This window comes from Oryctolagus cuniculus, chromosome 2 (assembly GCF_051225735.1).
Source record: "Oryctolagus cuniculus isolate XC-2025 breed Fujian yellow rabbit chromosome 2, ASM5122573v1, whole genome shotgun sequence".
In the NCBI taxonomy this organism is placed as follows: Eukaryota; Metazoa; Chordata; class Mammalia; order Lagomorpha; family Leporidae; genus Oryctolagus; species Oryctolagus cuniculus.
The window spans coordinates 52,831,340-52,855,406 of record NC_142868.1 but is presented as its reverse complement, the minus strand read 5'-3'; the positions used below and the strand labels follow the sequence as shown (position 1 = coordinate 52,855,406).

The following is a 24,067-nucleotide window of genomic DNA, read 5'->3' as shown; positions in this document are numbered from 1 at the left end:
AGCTCATAAGGAAAATATGAATTGAATATGATGGGTCCAGTTGGGGAACCAAAGCCAGATCTTCTGTCCCAATTGATTATTGTGCTCCCTGTTTGTTGTGAGATGTAGGTGGTTAGGGGTTTAAATTTTAACTGAAGAGTGATCCCTGTTAGGAATTTGGAAAACATTATGCTGAGTGAAATAAGCCAATCCCAAAGGGACAAATACCACATGTTCTCCCTGATAGGTGACAACTAACTGAGCACCAAAAAGGAAACCTGTTAAAGTGAAATGAACACTATGAGAAACGGTGACTTGATCAGCCCTCACCCTGATTATTAATGAACAACTTATTATGTTATCCCTCTTAGTATTTTTTTTGTTTGTTCTACTTAATACTTTTGGTTGAATACTGTAATCAATACACAATTATTCTTAAGTGCTGAAACTTAACTGAAAAGTGATCGCTGTTAAATATAAGAATGGGAATAAGAGAGGGAAGAGATGTGCAATTCGGGACATGCTCAAGCTGACTTACCTCAAACAGTAGAGTTAGAAACATACCAGGGGATTCCAATTCAATCCCATCAAGGTGGCATGTACCAGTGCCATCTCACTAGTCCCAGCGATCAATTTCTGTTCACAATTGATCATAATGATAGGACTAAGAACCAAAGGGATCACATAAACAAGACCAGTGTCTGCAAATACTAGCTGATAGAATCAAAAAGGGAGAGAATGATCCAACATGAGAAGTGAGATACACAGCAGACCCATAGAATGGCAGATGTCTTAAACAGCACTGTGGCCTCAGAATCAGCCCTTAAGGCATGCGGACCCAGCTGAAAAGCCTATGAGAGTATTTCAGGCATGGAAAGCCAAGACACTCTGGGGGGGGGGGGGGGAACCTATATGAAGGATCTCCGCAAGTGAGATCCCAGTGGAAAGAACGGGTCATCAAAGAAGGAGGTACCTTTCTCTGAAGGGAGGAGAGAACTTCCACTTTGACCATGGCCTTGTCTAAATATGATCAGAGTCAGTGAACCCAGGGGGCTTCCATAGCCTTGGCAGCTCATGACAAGAGCCTAGGGTGATTACTGATGCCATAAACAAGAGTGTCAATTTGTAAAGTCAACAACAGGAGTCACTGTGCACTTACTTCTCATGTAGGATCTCTGTCCTTAGTGTGCTGTACATTGAGATTTAATGCTATAACTAGTACTCAAACAGTATTTTTCACTTTATGTTTCTATGTGGGAGCAAACTGTTGAAATCTTTACTTAATGTATGCTAAACTGATCTTCTGTATATTAAGATAATCGAAAATTAATCTTGATGTGAATGGAAAGGGAGAGGGAGTGGGAAAGGGGAGGGTTGTGGGTGGGAGGGACGTTATGGGGGGGGGGAAGCCATTGTAATCCATAAGCTGTACTTTGGAAATTTATATTCATTAAATAAAAATAAATATAAGTTGAAAAAAATGATAGAAAGAAGGGCTTGAACTGGGGATTATGGTTTTCACAAGGGAAAGGAGGAATATATTTTGATGTATGTATAATTTAGTCCTAACAGACTCCTTTGATTTAGACTGGAAAGTTCAGTTTCCTGAGTCTAACGTCAGTAAGTATCATATCGTTCATAAAATGTCCTAAGATTTGTCAAACCTCGTCTTCCTTGATTTCTGTAGATCTGGTAACTGCCATCCTCCCACTCCTTTCTGAAGCACTCTCCCTGGCTCTCCCTGTACCCCTGGTGGGGGTCTCCTCCAGCCCACTTGCCCTGCCTATTTGCAGTGTCCTCTTCTACCTGGTCATTATTTATTGGGGCTCCTTAAGCCTCAGTCCTTGAGCATCTTATTTCCTGGGTCTGTACACATTCACTGGGTGCCTCCATTCTCACCCACATGGTATCTGAGTGCTAGTAACTCCCAAGCTCCTTCCATGTGTCCCTCTGCCCCCTGAAATCATTGCAGACTGTTTTCAAAGATACCTAAACCAAAACAGCTCCTCATCATCTCACTCAGATATGGATAATTCATTGGCTCTGTGTTTCCATGAAGGGCACCACTGCCACCGTGTCTGTAGTTCTGCAGCCAGAAATCCAGGAGCCATTTTATAGACCTCTTCCTTACTCCTGGATAGTCCATAATCAAGCTCTGTTGGTTTTTATTTCCTAAACATCTCCAGTTCTTCTGTTTAATTCAATCACTGTACTTCATATTATCCTAAGTTGTCCCAGAACTGAAGCATAACTTCCCAAACTAAAAACTTCCCAAGCTCTTCCCAAGATACTCATCCTACAGCCAGATTGATCTTTCCAAAATACATATCTGATAGTGTGACTCTTCCTCCCTACCCTTTCTTAAAATTGATACTTATCTTCCTTGGCCCAGACACCTAGCATGGTGTACTGTCTGCCCATATCTCTGATGTCATTCACTATCTGCTTTACACTCAACTCAGTCCCCAGATTTTTTTTTCCATTTTCTCAAAATGTGCGTGTTGCCACCCCCAATACTAACTCATCACTTCCACAAGGAAGCCTTCTCTGAATTCCCTGACTTCCCATTGTCTCTTACAATGAGCTTTTACAACTTTGTGCCTCTTCAGTTAATCACACTCACTACTACTTTTAATTTTTTATATCCTTATTTGGGCAGTTATTTGATAAGTTTCTAGCTTTCCCAGTGAACTGGCAGCTTTATGAGAGTAAGAACCATGCCATTTTGCACTGTATTTTGAACAGGCCTGACTCATAGGGGACATTTAATATAATTTTTTTTTTACAGGCAGAGTGGACAGTGAGAGAGAGAGACAGAGAGAAAGGTCTTCCTTCCATTGGTTCACCCCACAATGGCCGCTGCGGCCGGTGGGCTGCGGCAGCACACAGCGCCAATCCAAAGCCAGGAGCCAGGTGCTTCCTCCTGGTCTCCCATGCTGGTGCAGGGCCCAAGCACTTGGGCCATTCTCCACTGCCCTCCTGGGCCACAGCAGAGAGCTGGACTGGAAGAGAAGCAACCGGGACAGAATCTGGCACCCCAACCGGGACTAGAACCTGGTATGCCAGTGCCGCAGGTGGAGGATTAGCCAAGTGAGCTTTGGCGTCGGCCCATTTAATATATTTTCAAAAAAGCATTGAAAAGAATAAATGAATTTTAGGAATCACACCAGTTATTTTCTTTTTCATCTTATCGTAGCACAGAGGTTGGCAGACAATGACTTGAAAGCTGAATTCAGCACTTCATCTAATTTTGTAAATAAAGCTATGTTAGGGCTCTGTGACACCCATTTATTTCTACATTGTCTGTGACGGCTTTCTCACTATAAAAGCAGAGACTTCCTGTCTCCTACTCTAGAATGCCCAGAACTGGGGCTTGAGAAGGGGGTTCTGAGAATGAAATTATATTGTCCCACCTAACCTGTGCTTCTTTTATTAGGTATTTGAAATGATCATTAACCCTGGAGATAATATCCTCCTAAATGAACCTATTTATCCAGGAACACTTCAAGCTGTGAGTATACACTTTTACAAAAGGCACCTCTCTTGTAATAAATAAGAAAAGAAAAACATTCTACCTTTACAATTATCTGTCCATTGAAAATAAAATGGCATCTTTCATCTGTCAATAGCATCTTTTTTTTTCTTTTTTTTTTTTTTTTTTTTTTTGACAGGCAGAGTGGACAGTGAGAGAGAGAGAGAGACAGACAGAAAGGTCTTCCTTTGCCGTTGGTTCACCCTCCAATGGCCGGCGCAGCCAGCGCACTGCAGCCGGCACACCGCACTGATCTGATGGCAGGAGCCAGGTGCTTCTCCTGGTCTCCCATGGGGTGCAGGGCCCAAGCACTTGGGCCATCCTCCACTGCCCTCCCAGGCCACAGCAGAGAGCTGGCCTGGAAGAGGGGCAACTGGGACAGAATCCGGAACCCCGACCGGAACTAGAACCCTGTGTGCCGGAAGACAGAGGATTAGCCTAGTGAGCCGCGGCGCCAGCCCTTGTCAATAGCATCTTGAATGATATATTCAAAATCAGGTAATTGTATGAGATGAAACAGACATAGGGCCCACTGGTCCACTCCCCAAATGTCCACAACAGCCAGGATCAGGCCAGGCTGAAGCTGGGAGCCGGGAACTCAACCCAGTTATCCCATGGGGATGGAAGGGACTCAGCTGCTGGAGCCATGACCTGCTGCCTCCTGGGTGATGACTTGTAGGAATTGGGACAGGAATCCTGGCAGTCCAGTAAGGAATGTGGGCATCTTAACTACTTGCTCAAAGTTCCACCAGCATTTTTTTTTAAATCTAAATGTATAGGTACTAAAATTAGGTTGTAAAAATTGCGTCCAATTTTCTTAATTTTTTTCTTGAAATGTGACTTAATTTACATTTTTACATATATTTTAATTTCCATCTTTTATTACCATATGCATAAGTATAACCATGTTACATATAAATTTAATAAAGTTCTAAACTACTGTGGTGTTAACTAGGACTATCACATTAGTGTTAAGTCAGCAGAACTATAATATCCTGAATGAGGAAGCTGAGTTCCTGAGTGTGCTGGGCACTGTCAGAACACTGGTGAGAACTGGGTTTCTTTTGGGCTCTCTGCTTTAGGATGGAAATGTCTGCAAGTGAGCCCATTCAGAGAAGCATAGTCAGAATGAATAGGGAGCTGGAAACCACACCACATAATGGATGTTTCTAAGAATTGTAGTTGTTTTTCCCAAAGGAAGGAGACTTAACAAACAGAATTGTCCTTAAGTATATAAAAGTTAGCCATGTGACAGAAGAATTCTATTTATCTGTCCCCATGTCCTTAAATTAATAGAACTAAAGAGTGGACTTTGAAGGAAAATGACCTCAAACCAGTATAAGGATTTTGTAACCATCGACCTCTCTGACGGAGGAGGTGAAGTGCTGCCCATCGATGCATGCTCTCAGAGTTATCCACTTTGTAAACCAATGCCAATTATAATCATAAAGGTATTCAGTCTGAAGGGCCAGATCAGCTGTAGAACAAATGATCTCAGTATCTCAGTAGCTTGCCACCACAGAGGTTTCTGTCTTTTACTCTGTGTGCCCACTCCAAGACCACCATGGCTCCATGGCATCTTTACTCCAAGCCTTAAATCCACAGAAGCAGCCCCAGTCTGGAAGGTTGCCCATCTCACAGCAGACGGAAAAGAGGCCCAGAGAGCCACAAGTTGGATGTTGAAGCTCTGTTTCAAAGGAACACGCATCAGAATTATGTGACACTTCTGCACACAGTTTATTAGCCAGAGCAAGACACATGGACAAACCCAGTATAAATGGGACAAGAGGGCAGTCTTTGTGGAACAGCAAGATAAGGTGCCACTTTGGATGCCCACATCCCATATCTGAATGCCTAGTTCAAGTACCAGCTACTCTACTTCCAATCCAGCTTCCTGTTGTGCACCTAAGAGGCAGCAGATGATGGCCCAGATACTTGGGTTTGTGTCTCTAGTGTGAGAGACCCAGATAGTGTTCCTGGCTCCTGGTTTCAGGCTGCCACAACCCCAGCTGTTGTTGGTGTTTGCAGAGTCAGTAGATGAATGATCTCTATGTCTCTGTCACTCTGCCTTTCAGATAAATTAATTAAAACAATTTTTTTAATGGGACAAGAAAGTATAGTCTCTCCCCTCAGAAAGGACAAGAGATATTTTTGAACAATCACGGAAACCACCCCAGGGAAACCTTAGAATGAAAATAAACAACTTAAGCCCACTGGAGCATTGATTTGAGTGCAGGTTTATGGATCTAAGGGGATCAGCTGTAACGTTGGTTGGTGTTAAACCAAAGCTCAGTGGCACTTAACATGCATTCATGTCTGACTCGGGCTTTCCTTTTTGTACTCAACAGCTGCAGCCCCTGGGCTGCAACATGATTAATGTTGCCAGTGATGAATACGGGATCATCCCAGACTCCCTCAGAGAAGTCCTTTCCAGATGGGAACCGGAAGATTCAAAGGACCCTAAGAAGAACACTCCCAAGTTCCTTTATACGGTCCCAAACGGCAACAACCCTGCTGGAAACTCATTAACAAGTGACCGCAAAAAGGAAATCTATGAGGTATTTGCAAAGAATGGATGAGGTGGTTACCTTCCTGCTGCTTCTTGACCTTTCAGAATACTATGCAAGTTCCCTTACTTATTAGGCTCCTGTTTTCAAAGAAGGTAATTATTAATAAAAGGAAGTCATATATGCCAAGGACCCAATAAATTTAGACATAGTAAGTTACTGCTTCCTTTGTTAATTATTTTCTTTTAATTGGTGTACTAGAAACGAAACAATATGCTTGTTGTGATGTTAAATTTTATGAGATTATTTAATATCTGACCTCAAGTTTGATTTGTATTATTTCATATTTGTGTTGTTAACTTGTCTCTCTACCTCCCTCTTGTCATTTCATGTTACTAAGAATTCTCTAAATATAAGAGGCAAGCCTCCTATTTTGTAAAGTCTCTTTTAAGTACCTACCTAGCTTTTCACTGTAAATTTTTTTAAGTTTCAAACATTTATTGAGCTCAACAGAAATCTCTGAAAAAGAAGAGAAATACGACTTTCCTAAAGTCTTTTATGTACCTGACAGTGCTCCCTAACCTTTTAACTCCAAACAATCCTTTAGAACTGTTAGAACATAGTGCCAAAACTATGTTAAAACAGAGAATTAAATCATGTGCACTGGAATCATAAGAGAGATTATAACCAGTTTCTTTTACTTAGAAAATACAAAGTTTCAAAATACTGTCTTATTATTTTGAATACCATCCTGGGCTCTGTCCAGAGTTCTGTTCCCTACTCTATTTACACACTTGCCCCAAACAGCCTCATCCAGTTCCTTGCAGTCAGTCCCATTCTGTGTGTGATGACTCCCATGTTGCCTAGACCCCCCCTCCCTCTTCCCTCAAACTCCAGACTTGTATCCAAATTTCTACTGGACACCTCTACATGGATGTCAAATAGGCATTCAGACTTAACATGAACAATGGCCAAAGTACAACTCCTGATTTTCCCCAGACATCTCATCTACAACCACTCATGCATTCCATCTCCATAAATACTATAACCATGAACTATTAACCTTTATTCCTCCCCTTCCCTTCTCTCCTTCCCTCATCCAGTCTGTGATGTGGACCCCACCACCACCACCACTACCACCATGTTTATCTGAACCTGCCCATTCTCTGCTACCATTACTGACCCGATTTGCCAAGTCACCTCCCCACTGCTATCATAGAACCTTTACAAGGACTTCTTCACTGCACCTGCTGCTTCACACGTGGTCTCTCCCCAGTCATTCCTCACAAAGCAGCCAGTCATGCCTCTCCCCTGTTGCAGTATCAACATAAAGCAGGTTCGTGGAGCCCTGGTGGCTTCCCACTGCAATGAAAATAAAGTCCCAATGCCTTGATCTGTTTTGCAAAGCTAAGTCCTTTTATTTATTTTTTAAGTCTTTTTACATTCCACAAAGGTTTTATAAATTTTCTTGAGCAATATGTAATTAGTATACAGATTTATGGTATTATGATACTTTTTTTTTTTTTTTTTGACAGGCAGAGTGGACAGTGAGAGAGAGAGACAGAGAGAAAGGTCTTCCTTTGCCGTTGGTTCACCCTCCAATGGCCGCCGCGGCCGGCGCGCTGCGGCCGGCGCACCGCGCTGATCCGATGGCAGGAGCCAGGAGCCAGGTGCTTTTCCTGGTCTCCCCTGGGGTGCAGGGCCCAAGCACCTGGGCCATCCTCCACTGTACTCCCTGGCCACAGCAGAGAGCTGGCCTGGAAGAGGGACAACCGGGACAGAATCCGGCGCCCCGACTGGGACTAGAACCCGGTGTGCCGGCGCCGCTAGGCAGAGGATTAGCCTAGTGAGCCACAGCGCCGGCCTAGATTTATGGTATTATGATATTTTAAGACATTTAGAAGGCATTTAAAATAAACAGCATTCCCTTCCTGTCATTTATTTATGTTTGAAATCTTTGAACTCCTCTCTTCAGTTCTTCATAAAATATGAAAGTAATATCGTAAGTGATGGGTTATTTTGAAATGTAGTCCCCCCAGTGTGGAACACTAGAACATGTTCCTTCTATCTGTTTTTTGCCTGTTATCCACCTTCCCTGTATCTCCACTATTTCCCAACCTCTAGTAATTACTAGTCTAAATTCAGATCAGCTTTCCTTTTCTTTACCTACCACTTGTGAGAATATACATATTTGTCTCTCTATGCCTGGCTTCTTTCATTTAACATAATGTCCTCCAATTCCATCCATTTGACTACAAATGACAGAATTTCATTCTTTGTGGCTGAATAATACTCCATGTGTACATAAAACACATTTTCTTTAACATTGATAGGCACCAAAGTTGATTCTATACCTCTGCTATTGTGAATTGTGCTACAGTGAACATGGGAGAGCAAGTATTTTTCATATGCTGATCTCCTTTGTGTGTACACTCAGAAGTGGAACAGCTGGGTCAGATGGTAGAACTACTTTTTGTTTTGTGAAGAACTTTCATACTGTTCTCCATAATTGCTACACTGCTTTGCAGTCCCACCAACAGTGTATGAGTGCTCCTTTTTCTCTACATCCTCACCCACATTTGTTGATTTTAGTCTTTTTAATTATAGTCATTATAATTGGAGTGAGGTGATATCTCATTGTAGTTTTGATTTTGATTTGCATTTCCCTGATATCTAATAATATTGAGCATTTTTTTCATATATTTGTTGGCCATATGTATTCTTTTTTTAAAAAAGTTTACTTATTTATTTGAATGGCAGAGTTACAGAGAGGCCGAGGCCGAGGCCGAGAGAGAGAGAGAGAGAGACAGAAAGAGAGGTCTTCCATCCTCTTGTTCACTCCCCAGATGGGCAGACCGAGCCAATCTGAAGCTAGGAGCCAGGAGCTCTTTCAGGTCTCCCACGCAGGTGCAGGGACACTAGGACTTGGGCCTTCTTCCACTGCTTTCCCAGGCCATAGCAGAGAGATGGATCAGAAGTGGAGCAGCTGGGGCTCGAACCAGTGCCCATATGGGATGTACTGCAGGCGGCGGCTTTACCCACTACACCACAGCTCAGGGCCCTGTATTTCTTCATTCGAGAAATGTCAGTTCAGATCCTTTGTCTACTTTTTAATTGTTTTTTTTTTTTTAAGATTTATTTTATTTCTTTGAAAGTCAGATTACAGAGACGGAGGTTCAGAGATCTTCCATCCACTAGTTCACTCCCCAAACGGCTCAATGGCTCGAGCTGGGCCAGGCTGAAGCCAGGAGCCAGGAGCTTCATCTGAGTCTTCCATGTGAGTGACAGGGCCCAAGTACTTGGGCTATCTTGTGCTGGTTTCCCAGGCACATTAGCTGGGAGCTGGATCAGAAGTAAAGCAGCTGGGTCTCAGATGGCACCTATATAGGATGCCAGCATTGCAGGCAGTGGCTTGGCCCACTGTGCCACAATGCCAGTGCCAGTTGGATTATTTTTTGTTGTTGAATTTTTTTTGTATTCTTTTTTTTTTAACTTTTATTTAATGAATATAAATTTCCAAAGTACGACTTATGGATTACAATGGCTTCCCCCCCATACCGTCCCTCCCACCCACAACCCTCCCCTTTCCCACTCCCTCTCCCCTTCCATTCACATCAAGATTCATTTTCGATTATCTTAATATACAGAAGATCAGCTTAGTATACATTAAGTAAGGATTTCAACAGTTTGCTCCCACACAGAAACATAAAGTGAAAAATAATAGATGATTTTTTTAAAATGATGATGAAATCAGATCAGACCTATTGTCATGTTTAATCCCAGTGAGAGTCAAGTTGGGAATTGATAATTTCTTTTTTTTTTTTTTTTTGCAGAAGATCAGTTTTGTTTTACATGAAAAACATTAACAAATCTTAATCATCCTTCTTGCTGTAGCCACACTAGCTTTCTTTCTATTCCTTAAACACATCAAGTTGTTTGCTCACCAAACGGCCTTTGCTGTCACTCATCCCTTACGTAGTCCAGAATCTTCTTTCTTAGTATTTGCACATCTGACTCCCTCTGAAGGACTGCTCAATGATTAACCTAAAGTAACTCTTCTATTCCTGTCCCTCCTAAAAAGGATCCATTGGAATGCTCTGCTAAGCACGTAAATAACCTCTCCATCTAACAGATTTTTTTTTTTATTTATGTGAGATGTGGAGAGAAACACAGAGATCTCCCATCTGCTAGTTTACTCCAATGCCCTCAACAGCCAGGACTGGGCCAGGACAAAGCCAGAAGCCAGGAACTCAGTTCAGGTCTCCCACAGAGGTGGCAAGGACTCAACTACTTGAGCCATCCTCTCCCCCTCCCATTGTGTGCACGAATAGGAAGCAGAAGTTCTGGGCAGAGGCTAAACTTTACCCAGGTGCTCTGATATGGGACACAGCCATCCCAAGCAGCGTCTTAACTGCTGGGCCAAATACTCACCGAGGACTACTTTTGTTTGTTATCCATATTATTTATATTCTGTCTTTCCCACAAGAATGTAAGTTCCATGGGAGCAAGAATCTTTAGTTCCTTTTCATTTCTTTATGCTCACTAAGACAAGAGAGATTCTGTAGTTTCTTGAATAAATGAGTATATATACTTATGATTCCAAATTGTTTTAATTTTGGAAAGCCCTTTAAAATAAACATATTACTTTAATATTTTAGCTCGCAAGAAAATATGATTTCCTCATAATAGAAGATGATCCTTACTATTTTCTCCAGTTCAACAAGGTAGGTAATGATATTAACATATTTCACTATTAGAAGATAGGGTATTGTAACTTATTGCCATGCATTTGATAATTAGCCTGGCTGCTAAATCAAAGCTAATCAGTTTCACAACTTTAATTTTTTTTTAAAAGATTTATTTGAGAGTTACACAGAAAGAAAAAGCGAGGCAGAGAGAGACATCTTCATCCATTGGTTCACTCCCCAGTTGGCCTCAACAGCCGGAGCTGCGCCAGTCCAAAGCCAGGAGCCAGGAGCCTCCTCTGGGTCTCCCACGCAAGTGCAGGGGCCCAAGTACTTGGGCCATCTTCCACTGCTTTCCCAGGCTATAGCAGAGAGCTGGATCAGAAGTGGAGCAGCTGGGTCTCAAACCTGTGCCCATATGGGATGCTGGCACTGCAGGCAGCGGCTTAACCCACTACGCCACAGTGCTGGCCCCAACAACTTTAATCTTTAGTCTTCCAATTTTATCATAGAGTTAGTACTTTTCATTTTTTGGTATTACTCCTCTTCTAGAAATTACTTAGCTTCGTAATAGTAGCTCGTTGTCAATGCCATGCATGCGGACAGGCAAAGTTAGGCCGATGGCCATCTTTAACTGTGACTCTCAAGTAGGTTTCATGTTGGGTGTCAACGTCACTCTCTTGATAGAGGCTGACTAGAATGACGGCTCAGAAGGATGAAGCTGCAGGACACAGACAGCTGTGCTCAGTCAGTGATGTCCATTATGGACACAAGCAGCAAACCACAGGTGTGACATCTTGGTCATTGTGTCCCTGGATCATACCTGAAGAATAATGGAATTTATATTCATTCTCACTATACTTGTATGCCACTTTTCATGATGACTGTTCTCTGATAGACAGTGGAGTGGTACAGACAACCAAAGTCTGAGTCCTCAAAATCCAATAAGATTCTTTATTTGATCACAAAGCCACAGAGAACATGTACTTGGATTTTCCTCTTCTCCCACCCCCCCACCATTAAGTCTACTGAGAAGAAAGAAAAGTTTTCTGTTTTCTCTATAGAGCTTACAAGAACATCACTCTGCCTACCTACCACACTCTGGCATGACCCCTTTTCTCTATGTGAGAGTACTTGTAAATATTGACATCCATAGTTCGTGCTGACAAAATTTCTCATCTTCATTCTCTATGTGAGAGTACTTGTAAATATTGACATCCATAGTTCGTGCTGACAAAATTTCTCATCTTCATTCTCATCTTTTTTATCTCTAGTTAAATCTAAAGGTCTTCATTCTTACTCTACACAAGCCTAAATGCTGCTGGCCCTCTTCATTTTTATCTTGTGCCAAATAGTTGTTCCTAAGTTCTTTCTCTAAATCTATTTTTTCTGGTTTTCTGCCCTTCGAGGCAAGGAGGACCTGTTTGAGGTTTCTCTAAATTTATAATAATGGTATCTTGAGCAAATGAAGAAGGCCTGTGTGTGTGTTTGGCAGAAAAGCCATGAAGACAGGCGAATGTTACTTAAGAGCATGCACCTCTGTTTTGTATTCCATGTTAAAGGGTTGAGATAAAGGTAAGAGAGACTTGTGCTACTGCTATCCAAGCTCATGCCCTCATGTTCTACGTACAGTAATCATACAGGAACTAAGTTCTCAAACGGTTTTATTATTATTATTTTTGTTTTGTTTTTCATTTTAAGTCCCGGGCACCAACATTTCTTTCCATGGATGTTGATGGGCGTGTCATCAGAGCTGATTCTTTATCAAAAGTCCTGTCCTCTGGGTAAGACCCCATGTGTCTAAGTTCTTTTCATGTAAGTTGCTTCTCTTCCACTGGCCTGAAAATACCAGTTTGATTATGAATATGAATACAGGCCTTTTCTCTCTTTACTCATTTCCAGCAGTCAAAGATGCTTGGCCGTTAATCTAAATATAGGGTCTGGTCAGAGTTGTGGTATCACATATGAAAAAGCACTTTTGAAAAAGCTTGATCTGACTTGCATTATATTTTAAATGTACACTTAAATTTAAATTTATGTTTGAAGTGTTTTATTAGAATTTTTCAATTGTCTCAATGCATTTGTGCCCATGCCACCACACTCTTCCCAGCTGAGTCAATAAGATGATATGTATTAATTGTGACTATGGGATTGGTTTTGTGCCTTTTCTTTTTTGTGCAGGTTGAGAGTAGGGTTTCTAACTGGCCCCAAACCCTTGATTGAAAGAGTTGTTTTACACACCCAAGTGTCGTCATTGCACACCAGCACTTTTACACAGGTAAGGACAATTTAGGAAATAGGCATTTTTAAAAATCACATCAGAATAAAAAGTAGATGTTGGCAAGTAAGATTCAGTTAAGGTGAAAATCACCAGTATTGAATCACCAAAATTGTATCACCAATATTGAATCTCCAATATTGAGTCCCCAGTTCCAATATAATACACCAAATGCTACAGGTGTTTACTCTAAAAGACAAATGAGAATTGGATTAACTGGTGTTACTGTGCAGCCTAATCCAAACTTCTTAAGGGTCAGAGTATCTTATTCACTCCATGTCCCTAGCATCTATCCTAGGAACTCCGTAAAAATGTTGTGAAGCTGAATCAAATGGAACTGACCTTGGTGAAGTAGTATGAACTTTGCTGTTGTTGTCTTGGAATCTAAAACAAGAGCAAGGATTCCAAATCTATGTAGTGATTGATTTCTTGCCTTCATTGCACATGTGCTATCCTCTCCAGAAACACTGGTTGGAATGCATTTTTATTAAAGTAAAGCTAATTTTGAAGAATGTATATGTTTCCTCAGAAGTGTTGAGAAATTATTGGATAGCTATCACAGCTCAATTGTTTTATAAGATCTCAGGGTCAGGCATTTGATTCCGTGCTGAAGTCACTGACTGGAATGCCCGCAATCCGTATGGAGGTGACTTATTCCTCCAATTCCAGTCCAGCTTTTGTTAATGCAGCAAGTGATGAATCAAGTGCTTGGGTCCCTGTCACCCACGTGGGAGACCCTGGTGGAGTTCTGGCTGCCAGCTTCAGCCTGGCCAAGCCTTGCCTATTGCAGGAATTTGGAAAGCGAACCGAACCAATAGATGGAAGATCTGTCTCTTTCTCCCCCTTGCTTTTTTCTCCCTCTCCCCTTTCCACTTCCTCTCTGTCCCTCTACCTGTTTTTCAAATAAAATGTGAATAAATGACTACCTTTAATTAAAAGCAATAAAGAATTCAAAATTACTAGAAAAGTGTGTGCCGCTGAGTACATCATCTGTTTGATTTAGTGCATTCTATTTTTTGTTGTTGTTCTTGACAGGCAGAGTGGACAGTGAGAGAGAGAGAGAGACAGGGAGAAAGGTCTTCCTTTACCGTTGGTTCACCCTCCAATGGCCACTGCGGCCAGTGCACCACGCTGATCCGAAGCCAGGAGCCAGGTGCTTCTCCTGGTCTCCCATACGGTTGCAGGGCCCAAGGACTTGGGCCATCCTCCACTGCACTCCTGGGCCACAGCAGAGAGCTGGCCTGGAAGAGGAGCAACCGGGACAGAATCTGGCGCCACGACCAGGACTAGAACCTGGTGTGCCGGCGCCACAGGCAGAGGATTAGCCTATTGAGCCACAGTGCCGGCCTGATTTATTGCATTCTATTAAACACAGATATCCACATGTTTTTACAAAACTCAGAACATTTTTCGTGTTTTTTGAATTTGTTACAAAGGTAACAAATTCTATCTATAACTATTTGGAGAAAGTCTCCAAATATATTATCTAAGTTTATATATCTACCATTTAATTTTTGTGTTTAGAGAAGCTGTAGAGTCTGGTAGTTAATAGCATGCATCTGGAGCTGACAGTCTGACCTTGAATCCTGGCTGTGTGACTTCAGAGAAGTTAACCTTTGTGCCTCAAGTTCTCATCAGTAAAATAGAAATCACCTGCAAAATAAGATAGCTATTAAGATTAAATATGTCAATATAATATATATAGTATAGTAGTGCCTGGCACATAACAAATACTAAATAGTTATTTTTTTCTAGTCTGTCATTGTTATTAAATAACATTTATTATAATTCACTGACCATATAAGGTAGATATATGTTATGTCTTTTCATGGTGGTTTATGTGTAATTAAGAGTGATTTGTTTTCCCTGATCTGTGGTAATTAATAGAGAACCTAAAATGTAATGTATAGGACTGAAATTGACATTTTGAAATTCAGTGATTGTTGACAGCCCTTGTCTCAACTGTTGAGGAACAGTGGTTTTCTTTTCTTCATACTATTTGCTGAGCTATTTACTTAGTATAGAGTTAATCTTACGAGTATAAAGTATACTGAAAATAGATCTTTGTAAAAACAGTAGGAATAGAAGAGGGAGGAGGAAGAAGGATGGGAGCAGGGGCAAGAGGGAGGACAGGGGGAAAGTATCACTATATTCTTGAATCTGTATATATGAAATACATGAAATTTGTATATTTAAATATAATTTAAAAAGGAGTGATCTGCATGTACCTGGAATACATAAAATCTGTTCTCTATATTAATTAAAAATTTTTTTAAAAAAAGAGTGACTTGCTTTTTGGTTTGAAAAAAACATTTTTAGGTGATGAACCATAACATTAGTTATTCTCTTACTTCTTTTAGCTTATGGTATCCCAGCTTTTACACCAGTGGGGAGAAGAGGGTTTCCTGGCTCACACAGAGAGGTATTGAATCCTTTGTTAAAATGTTTGTGGACAAAATAGCAATTCCAATGGACAAAGGACAGATCACGCAGAGTATTGACTTAATATTCTTCCATCTTAACTATCCTAAGATAGACACTAGGAACCATCTGTTAGAAGTCAGACATCTGTTCATTTCATTAGCTCTCCGCCTAGAAAGTCTTGACTGTCAGGAGCAAACAGGGTATGATTTGAAAGTGGAATCCACCTTACACCTAAGGTAATCTGAAATTCCCACCAGATTAGGATTCACTTATTCAACTAATTTAGAAGGTAAACTATCAGACTTATAAATATTTTCTTTAATAACTAACTCTAAGGGTTATATGACACAGGAATTGGCTCAGATGAGTAAGAATATTATTTGCCTGAATAATCACATATCAGTGCAAGTTGTGAATTAATTTAGTTAGGTATTGTGGTTACTGCTAGGCCATTTAGAAGTAAGGAAAGATGTCCTCATTCCCAAACCAGTGATTCATCGTTTCAGTGGTGTTTTCTTGGATGTTGACTGTTCTACCCACAAATGATAGTCATTATTTTAGACAACCCAACACAAAGGCTCACTCTGCTACCTCTGTGTTCCATGATGCACACAGAAATAGACTGTGCTCTGTTCATTTTCATTTTTTAATTATTCCACAATAAGGGAAAAAAACAGAATGTTAAAAAAGTTTATCACCACGTAAGTTAAACAGAAATGTTCTGTTCTCTTATTTTAATCAAGACAGAAAGCAAATTCTCACAGCCTAGAGCCTAGTGCCTTTCTTGTTTCTGCAGTCAATATAGTGAAGACATCGTTTTCACTGATTTCTTTTTCTAGGGTTATTCATTTCTATAGGAACCAGAGGGATGCAGCACTGGCAGCCGCAGACAAGTGGTTAAGTGGTGAGTGGACCGTGCATGCGCCCTGGTGGTAAATAGTAGCACCTATGAGAGAGGGTGACCAACACACAGATTATTAACAATCCTGGAGGAAGAGAAGCAGCAGTTCAAGGGTATTCTTGCCAAGAGAATGTTACCCTCTCAATGATTATACAAGTAACTCTATAAATCCTGGCACAGTGTAACCTATCTCTACTCATCTGCTACAAAGAATTTGTGATTTAAAAGAAAGGCCAAAAATCAAGCAGCCATAACTTACTTAAAGCTAAATAATGTCTTATGTTCAAAAAATGTTCAAGTTATTTCAGAATTTGCCCCAGATAGAAAATACCGAACAACATATTCCATTTCTAACCAAACTACCTAAAGATAAATATGAGCAGACTTCAAAAAGTTCATGAAAATGGAATTAAAAGATGTTCATTTTGATGCAAAAAATTTTTGAAATCCATGCAATTTTTTCTTAATATGTGATTTTCATGAAGTCTTTGAAGACCTTTTAGATAAGACAGATCTCTCAAATGATTTTCTTTGTAATTAACATTACTTATTTGTAAAAATGTTCTTTTGCTAATTTAATGGCAATGTTTTACATTTATTTTTTATTATGGAAGAAACCTGGATGAATTAAATGGTTTTAATTACAAGATATGTGAAAAAGTTCAAAAAATAGAAATAAAAAATTTATTTTGGTGCCAATTCCATGCATATGAGGAATCTTCAAAAGATCCATGGAAAGTGCATATTTTGAAGAAACTATGCATGGATTTTAAAATTTTTTGCAATAAAATACACTCATCTTTTACTTCTGTTTTTCTGTGAACTATCTGAAGTACCCTTGTTTATCATTAAAAATGTCTTTAACATGAATATCAATAATATAAAAATATCAATTCCTTACTTTTGTCATATCCCATTCCCTATAAAATCTTTCTAAATAAAAATCAACTTTGGATAAGAGTTCTGTCCTACCACTTTGCACAGTAGTGCTAATGAAAAAGTTTTAACTCACAGCAAGTTTTCCTTTTACAAAAAATAGTAATTAAAAGCAAATTAATTATATTTTCTTCTTGATTGCTCTGTCTTAATAGTGAAATATAAAGCTTAAAAGTGCATCTGGAATTCTTGAGTTTTAAGCACTTGTACTTACATTCTGATAAAAAAAAATAATCTGTTGTACATCTAAATTGTTACATAAATGACAAATTTATTAACATGCTGTAAAACTTCAGAAAGACTTGAAGAATCCTCTTTTAAAACTGAAATGGGCTAAATTGCTTGATGCCTTATTACCATGTCAGAGGGCCTAGGTTTGATTCTTAATTCCAGTTCCCTACTCCAGCTTCCTGCTAATGCAGAGCTGGAGAGACAGCAGTAATGCCTCAAGTGATTGGATCCCTGTCACCCATGTGAGACATGGGATTGAGTTCCCAGCACCAAACTTTGTCCCAGCGAAGGCCCAGTCACTTTTTCTCTCTCTTTACAGCTCTTGCTGTCACTCTCACTCTCCCTCTCTTACTCTTTTTCCCTCTCTCCTTCCATGCTTCTCAAAATTTTTTAAATTTTTTAATAAAATAATTAAATGGAAACAGCCCTTTGGGTATTAGTTCTAGCTAACTGAAGGAGAGAGAAGCACTAGATTTCTTGCTCTCTGCTAAGACTGGCAATTGTAAATGTGCACAGAAGAGCTATTCAGCCTTCATCTGCATCTCTCATCCCCCTCCCTCATGCACACTGACTCTGAAATTAACCCAGAACATCATTTTTCAAGGCCCATAAAAATGTATCTTTTAAACTATTATCACTGAAGAAACTTTTTTGGAAGTACAAGTGTATAATTCCTGCACTTACGTGATTTTATAGTATGCTTGGCACCAACTCCAGTATACTTGAAAGATGTTTTTTTCTCATTTGTAGGTTTGGCAGAATGGCATGTTCCTACTGCTGGAATGTTTCTGTGGATTAAAGTTAAGGGCATTTCTGACGTAAAAGAACTGATTGAAGAAAAAGCCATTAAGAAAGAGGTAAAACTGGGAAGTGGTACACACAGGGGAGACCCAAAGAAAAGTGGCACATTTTCTTTAAAGTCATGCTTTACTCAACCAGAAATAAAAAGAGATGATTTTTGTTGCCTACCACCCAACTCATAGTGTTTTAATGATAATATCTCATTATTAAAAATCATAATGGGTTTTGAGTTATTTAATTATTCAGCTGGTCTAAATTAATGGAAATACAGCCACTCCTCTCAGCTGCTGATTAGCTTAGTAGTTAAGGACACTTATTGGAGTCGTACATCTGAGTTTGAATCCTGGCTCCATCCATGTGGCTTTGGATCAGTTAATCTCCTGTGCTTCTTCTGTAAAATAGAATAATAAGAATTCCTCTCATCAGGATTCTTGTGATTAATGAATTAATATGTAGCACACAGTAACACTTCACATGTTGTAAATGCTCAATAAGTATTAGCCATTAGTATTTGAGATGGATGGATGGATGGATGGTTGGATGGTGATGAAATAACAGGTTATTTTTAAACTCTTGGGGATGGGCCAGTGCTGTGGCATGGCAGGTAAAGCCACCCCCTGCAGTGCCAGCATCCCATATGGACGCTGGTTCAAGTCCTGGCTGCTCTCCTTCGGATCCAGCTCTCTGCTATGGCCTGGGAAAGCAGTAGAAGATGGCACAGGTCCTTGGACCCTCATACTTGCATGGAAACCTAGAAGAAGCTCCTGGCACCTGGCCTTGGCTCAGCCCAGCTCCAGCCCTTTGCAGCCATCTGGGTAGTGAACCAACAGATGGAAGACCTCTCTGTCTGTCTGTCTGTCTCTCTCTGTGTGTGTGTGTGTGTGTAACTCTGCCTCTACCTCTCTGTAACTATGCATTTCAAATAAATAAATCTTTAAAAAAAAAAGCTCTTGGAGGCTGGTGCTGTGGCATAGTAGGCTAAGCCTCTGCCTCCAGCACCAGCATCCTCTTCCATTACACCTTTATGCATTTTCCAAATTTCCTTCTGTGAGTCTATTTTACCTTCATAATTATTGAGAAAACCCCCTCTATTTCAAATACTAATGGCTAATACTTGTTGAGCATTTACTAAACACAGGTATTTGTCTAGGTGCTTTACACATACTAACTCGTTAAACCATCACTGCAGCCTTTGCGAAGGCCATTATCCTTCCTACCCATTTTATTTGAGAGCAGAACTCTTGCTGTAGTCATTGTTCTAATCCTCATAACAGTAAATAGTAGATACTTCATAAAAAATTTAATTGACTTATTTCAAACAGATACTTTTTATTTTATTTAAACGTCATGCATTTCATATACACAAATTTAGGAACATAGTGATTCTTCCCACCCTGTCCTCCCTCCTGCCCATCCTCACACCCTTCTTTCTCCTCCCTCTCCTATTCCCATTCTTATTTTTTACAGATCTATTTTCAGTTAACTTCATAGTCGTAAGATTAACCCTCCACTAAGATTAACCCTACACGAAGAGTTCAGCAAATAGTATGAAAAAAAAAAAGTTCCTCAACAGTCAAGACAAGTAAATTTTTAGATGACTCAAAGATGTAGTCATAGAAAATAATTTGTTAATAACCTGATCTTTCATAGCAAACTCATGCAACATTGGAAAGAGACACTTAAAGAGACCAGAGCAGGTTGTATACAGTCTCCAAAACATTTTCTTGCCAGTATCATCTATACTCAAACATGAGGTTTATTTAACTGTTGAATAATATCCTGCTGTGATACTGATAATAGTCTAAATGCCAGCCATTTGATAATTAGAGGTAGGCATTCAATATATAATAATGTTATATATTATTATTAAATAATTCAATATAAAATGTTAATTGAGGAAATAACATCTGCCATTGAGTGAACAAGTAGAATGCATTCATATCCCCAAATGTACTAATCCTGGCAGAGAAAATGTTCTGTTTGCTAATACTCATGATTCCAAACAGATACATTTTAACACAATAAAGTTTTTTTCTTTGCTTTTTTTTTTTTTATCAATGCCATTATCAAAACCATTTGGTAAGTAACTGTATGTATCTCTGGGCTGGGTGCTAGGGATGTAGACTTCATATTTTACTGTACTTTTTTCAGACTTCATTTATTCCCTATGTTTTGTTGCATGTTCCTTTACATTTTCCACATCATTTCCAACTGTAATTCCACTACCTTGGCCCAGATTTTGGTCGGCTTGCCTTTGGTCATCCTCTGCCTTGGTTCTAGTCCACCCCAAAGTTTTCCACTATATTGAGAGAATTAATAGTTTGCATTGTATGGTTATTCAGGACAAAGAAACCCGTCTTTTGTCTTGAAACATTTTCACGAGAGTGCCCCAACTCATTTCCCTCTGGCTCATCTGGTAGCAGACAGTATCCAGATTCATACCATGTCATCATCACAAGCAATTACTTAATAGTTTTGAAGACCATGATTGTAGTAGTTAATGCCAGCTGTTTTGAAACATAAACTCCCAAAATCTCAAAGGCTTAACACAATAGAAGATTATAGTTTACTCGTAAGATTCAAAGATGTGATCTGCAGGCAACTCTGCTCCCTCAGTGATTTGGGGACCCTGGTTGTTTCCATCTTGTTACATTTTAACCTTCAACACTTGGATCCAAGATTGCTACAAAATGGGAAAAGTGCAGTTGGTCACTGGTGGAAAGATTTTTCTAGGGGAGGCCTAGAATTTGCTCACATGGCCAGACACAACAAGAAAGGGGCTAGAGAACAGTGTGTATGCCCAGGAAGCAGATGGAGTTTACAGTCATTCAGCATTCTCTGCCACAGGTCATCTGGAATAGCAGGCCTGTGTCCCACATTGCAGTGTCTAGGTTCAGTCCCTGCTTCAGCTTCTAATTCCAGCTTCCTAACAATGCAAACCCTGGGAGACTGCATCATTTAATGGTTCAAGTAATTGGGGTCCTGGCAGCCACAGGGGATACCTGGATTGCCTTTCCTGCTTCAGCCAGCTGGGACCCAACTGTTGCAAGCATTTGGGGAGTGAACCAATAGACAGGAGCACTCACACTTCTGACCCACATCCCACCAATGTGTGTCTCTCTGCCTCTCATTAAAAAAAAAAAAAAAAATAGCAGTTCTCATCACCCCATCTTACACACTTTTTTAAGAAAAGATTTATTTATTCATTTGAAAGGCAGAGTTACAGAGAGGCAGAGGAAGAGAGAGAGGTTTTCCATCTGCTAGTTCACCCCCAAAATGGCCGTTATGGCCAGAGCTGGGCTGATCCAAAGCCAGGAGACAGGAGCTTCTTCCAGGTCTCCCACGTAAGTGCAGGGGCCCAAGGACTTGGGCCATCTTCTACTGCTTTCCCAGGCCATAGCAGAAAGATGGATCGGAAGTGGAACAGCCGGGACTCGAACTAGCACCCATATAGGATGCCAGCACTGCAGGCAGCGGCTTTACCTACTACGCCACAGTGCCAGCCCCTCTGTGCATTTTTTATACATAGAGGAGAGTATTTTCCACATTTGTAATAAACACTTGTCTAGTTTTGTTCATTATATGACATATACAATTTTTATATAAATTGTTTTGTCTTCTTGTGATTTAACTGTTTTTAAACTTAAAATTTCCTTCTCCACTTTGAGATCATGTTTACCTGTATTCTAGTTTTTCTTTCATAGCATGTTACTTATTTTCCAACCCTCTTAGGTCTTGCTGGTTCCAGGAAATGGTTTCTACATTAACAGCTCTGCTCCCAGCCCTTACTTGAGAGCTTGCTTCTCCATAGTTTCTCCAGAACAGATGGATGTGGTGAGTACAGTGTTCTCATCACCGTAACACTGTCAACTCTGGTTCTGGTGCCTGTGTTCACTTTGTGAGTTAAAACATTGCTTAATGTCTTCTTAGGCTTCTGAAAGCTTATTCATGGACCAATCATCAGCTAACATAAAGATCCCTTTTACTCAGTGACTAGATCTCTACAGACAAATGAGTCTAATGTGAAGTTAAAATTTGTTGTCTTCATGAATAACTGTTCAGAACATACTGAGCAGTGTTGGGAGAGTACCAGTGTGTTACAAGGAAAATCTCTTTCCTTTCTTCATGGAATTAACTGAGCAAAAAGTAGAGCTTCATGATAGTCACCAGTCTCTTTGCTGAAGAAAAAGGATTGGTGAGGGTAAAGAGAAATCAGTGAAGTCTAGCTTTCACTGGAATAACAGGAAACAGAGAAGCAAGATCCCAAGAGCTGTGTGTCTGGAAATCCAAAAAGAAGTTATAAATTAAACAGTGATATTAACCCTGAGGAGAGTTCTTATTTACCCTGGGGGATGGACATTTTTGCTGTGTCTTGGGTTTACTTGCTTTCTTATGTCATTGAATGTGCTTTTCATAAGTTCTCTCTGCTTTTATGTATGAGTAGAGTAGAATAGTTAAAAAATGTAAAATGTATATACAGGTAAAAGATTATATGAAATTATAAAATAATGTGAATAATATAGAAAAGGATCATTAGAAGGGCTTATTTATGGTCAAACAAAATCTAATGTACTTATAGCTATGTATTTTAGTAGATTCAACTGATGGCATCTTGCCAGATAAAACTGCCATGATCTTGATTTTTCATTGCCTTATCTCAACTTCCAATGGGCATTCTGTTTGAATTTTTAAAGTTATGTTTCCAAAAGAGATCCTAATCTCACCACTTCTTATCTTTTTTTCTATTTTAGGCCTTCCAGAGATTAGCTGAACTTATAAAAGAATCTTTGTGAAGAACTCAAACTAATCATAATACTCATAGAATTTTTTTCAAATGAATTATTTCTATTTAGCTGGAAGAAATCATCATGCATGTTAGCCTTACAGGTGGATTTCATCAAGCATATCATATCTGTAATTTAACTAGACAACTTTTAAAGTACTTTTGTATATCAGATTGCCAAAATATATTTATAATCTACTTGTGCCTTTTGATAAATTTTCAAGCTGCAAAAACTATTTTATCTTGGATTTTATTGTAAAGAGCTCTATAATTGCCTTTGAAACTAACATTTTACACAAAATTATTTTGGAAAATTTAAGGAAATATTTAAGTTCAAGGTGGTATATAATGTGTACCTTTTCTATTTTCAGGAAAATTTTATAGATCTTATTGCATATGTTGTAATTTGACCATTATAAATGATTTTTAGTAAGATTCCCATAATAGCCATTATGTTATACCACAGAAATCCCTTTAAAATAAAATTCTGAAAATAAACATACTTAAAGAATCAGAGCTATTAATATTAAGCAAGGAGGGGAGATCATGGGCTTAGAAAATTTTACTGCATTGCATTTTTGTAACACCACATAATTTATTAAAGCAGTCTTAGCAGTTAAATTCTAAACAATGAAATATTGGGATTTCCCTTTTTGATGATTTTCTTTCTCATCTTTTAAAATCTTTATATTCCCATCTGATTATCAAAGTAATATATGCTCATCTTAAATTTTCAGATAGATAAGAAAGCAAAATAAATCAAGTAAAAGTATCCACTCTTTCACCCTGTGATAACTGCCCTCAGCATTTAACATTCCACTTTTGAGATGTTTTTCTGTGCATGCACATGGAATATCTAGAATAGGATCTCATTGTCACAGTGTATCATAAATGCCTTGACTTCACTTTCTATCACTGTTTAAGAAAATACCAGAGTATTCCAACAACCAGTAACTGTACAATTACAAGCCCCTTTGAGGAGTGGGAAATTTATGCCATTATTTTATTCT

General features: G+C 39.5%; 1 protein-coding gene across 6 annotated transcripts in view; it reads left to right on the top strand.

Annotated features, from left to right (window-relative positions):
• AADAT (aminoadipate aminotransferase) overlaps positions 1-23,587 on the top strand; it is a 28,682-nt gene extending 5,095 nt beyond the window's left edge. For all 6 annotated transcript variants that reach the window (XM_051842568.3, XM_089325505.1, XM_089325506.1 and 3 more), the window contains 10 exons: positions 3,416-3,490; positions 5,860-6,069; positions 10,677-10,742; positions 12,405-12,487; positions 12,885-12,981; positions 15,342-15,403; positions 16,245-16,309; positions 18,224-18,330; positions 22,007-22,108; positions 23,026-23,587. In XM_051842568.3, the coding sequence (XP_051698528.3) occupies positions 3,416-3,490; positions 5,860-6,069; positions 10,677-10,742; positions 12,405-12,487; positions 12,885-12,981; positions 15,342-15,403; positions 16,245-16,309; positions 18,224-18,330; positions 22,007-22,108; positions 23,026-23,067 (909 nt within the window). In that variant the 3' untranslated portion in view covers positions 23,068-23,587. The remainder of the gene's footprint in view (positions 1-3,415; positions 3,491-5,859; positions 6,070-10,676; positions 10,743-12,404; positions 12,488-12,884; positions 12,982-15,341; positions 15,404-16,244; positions 16,310-18,223; positions 18,331-22,006; positions 22,109-23,025) is intronic.
• The last annotated feature ends 480 nt before the right edge of the window (positions 23,588-24,067 follow it).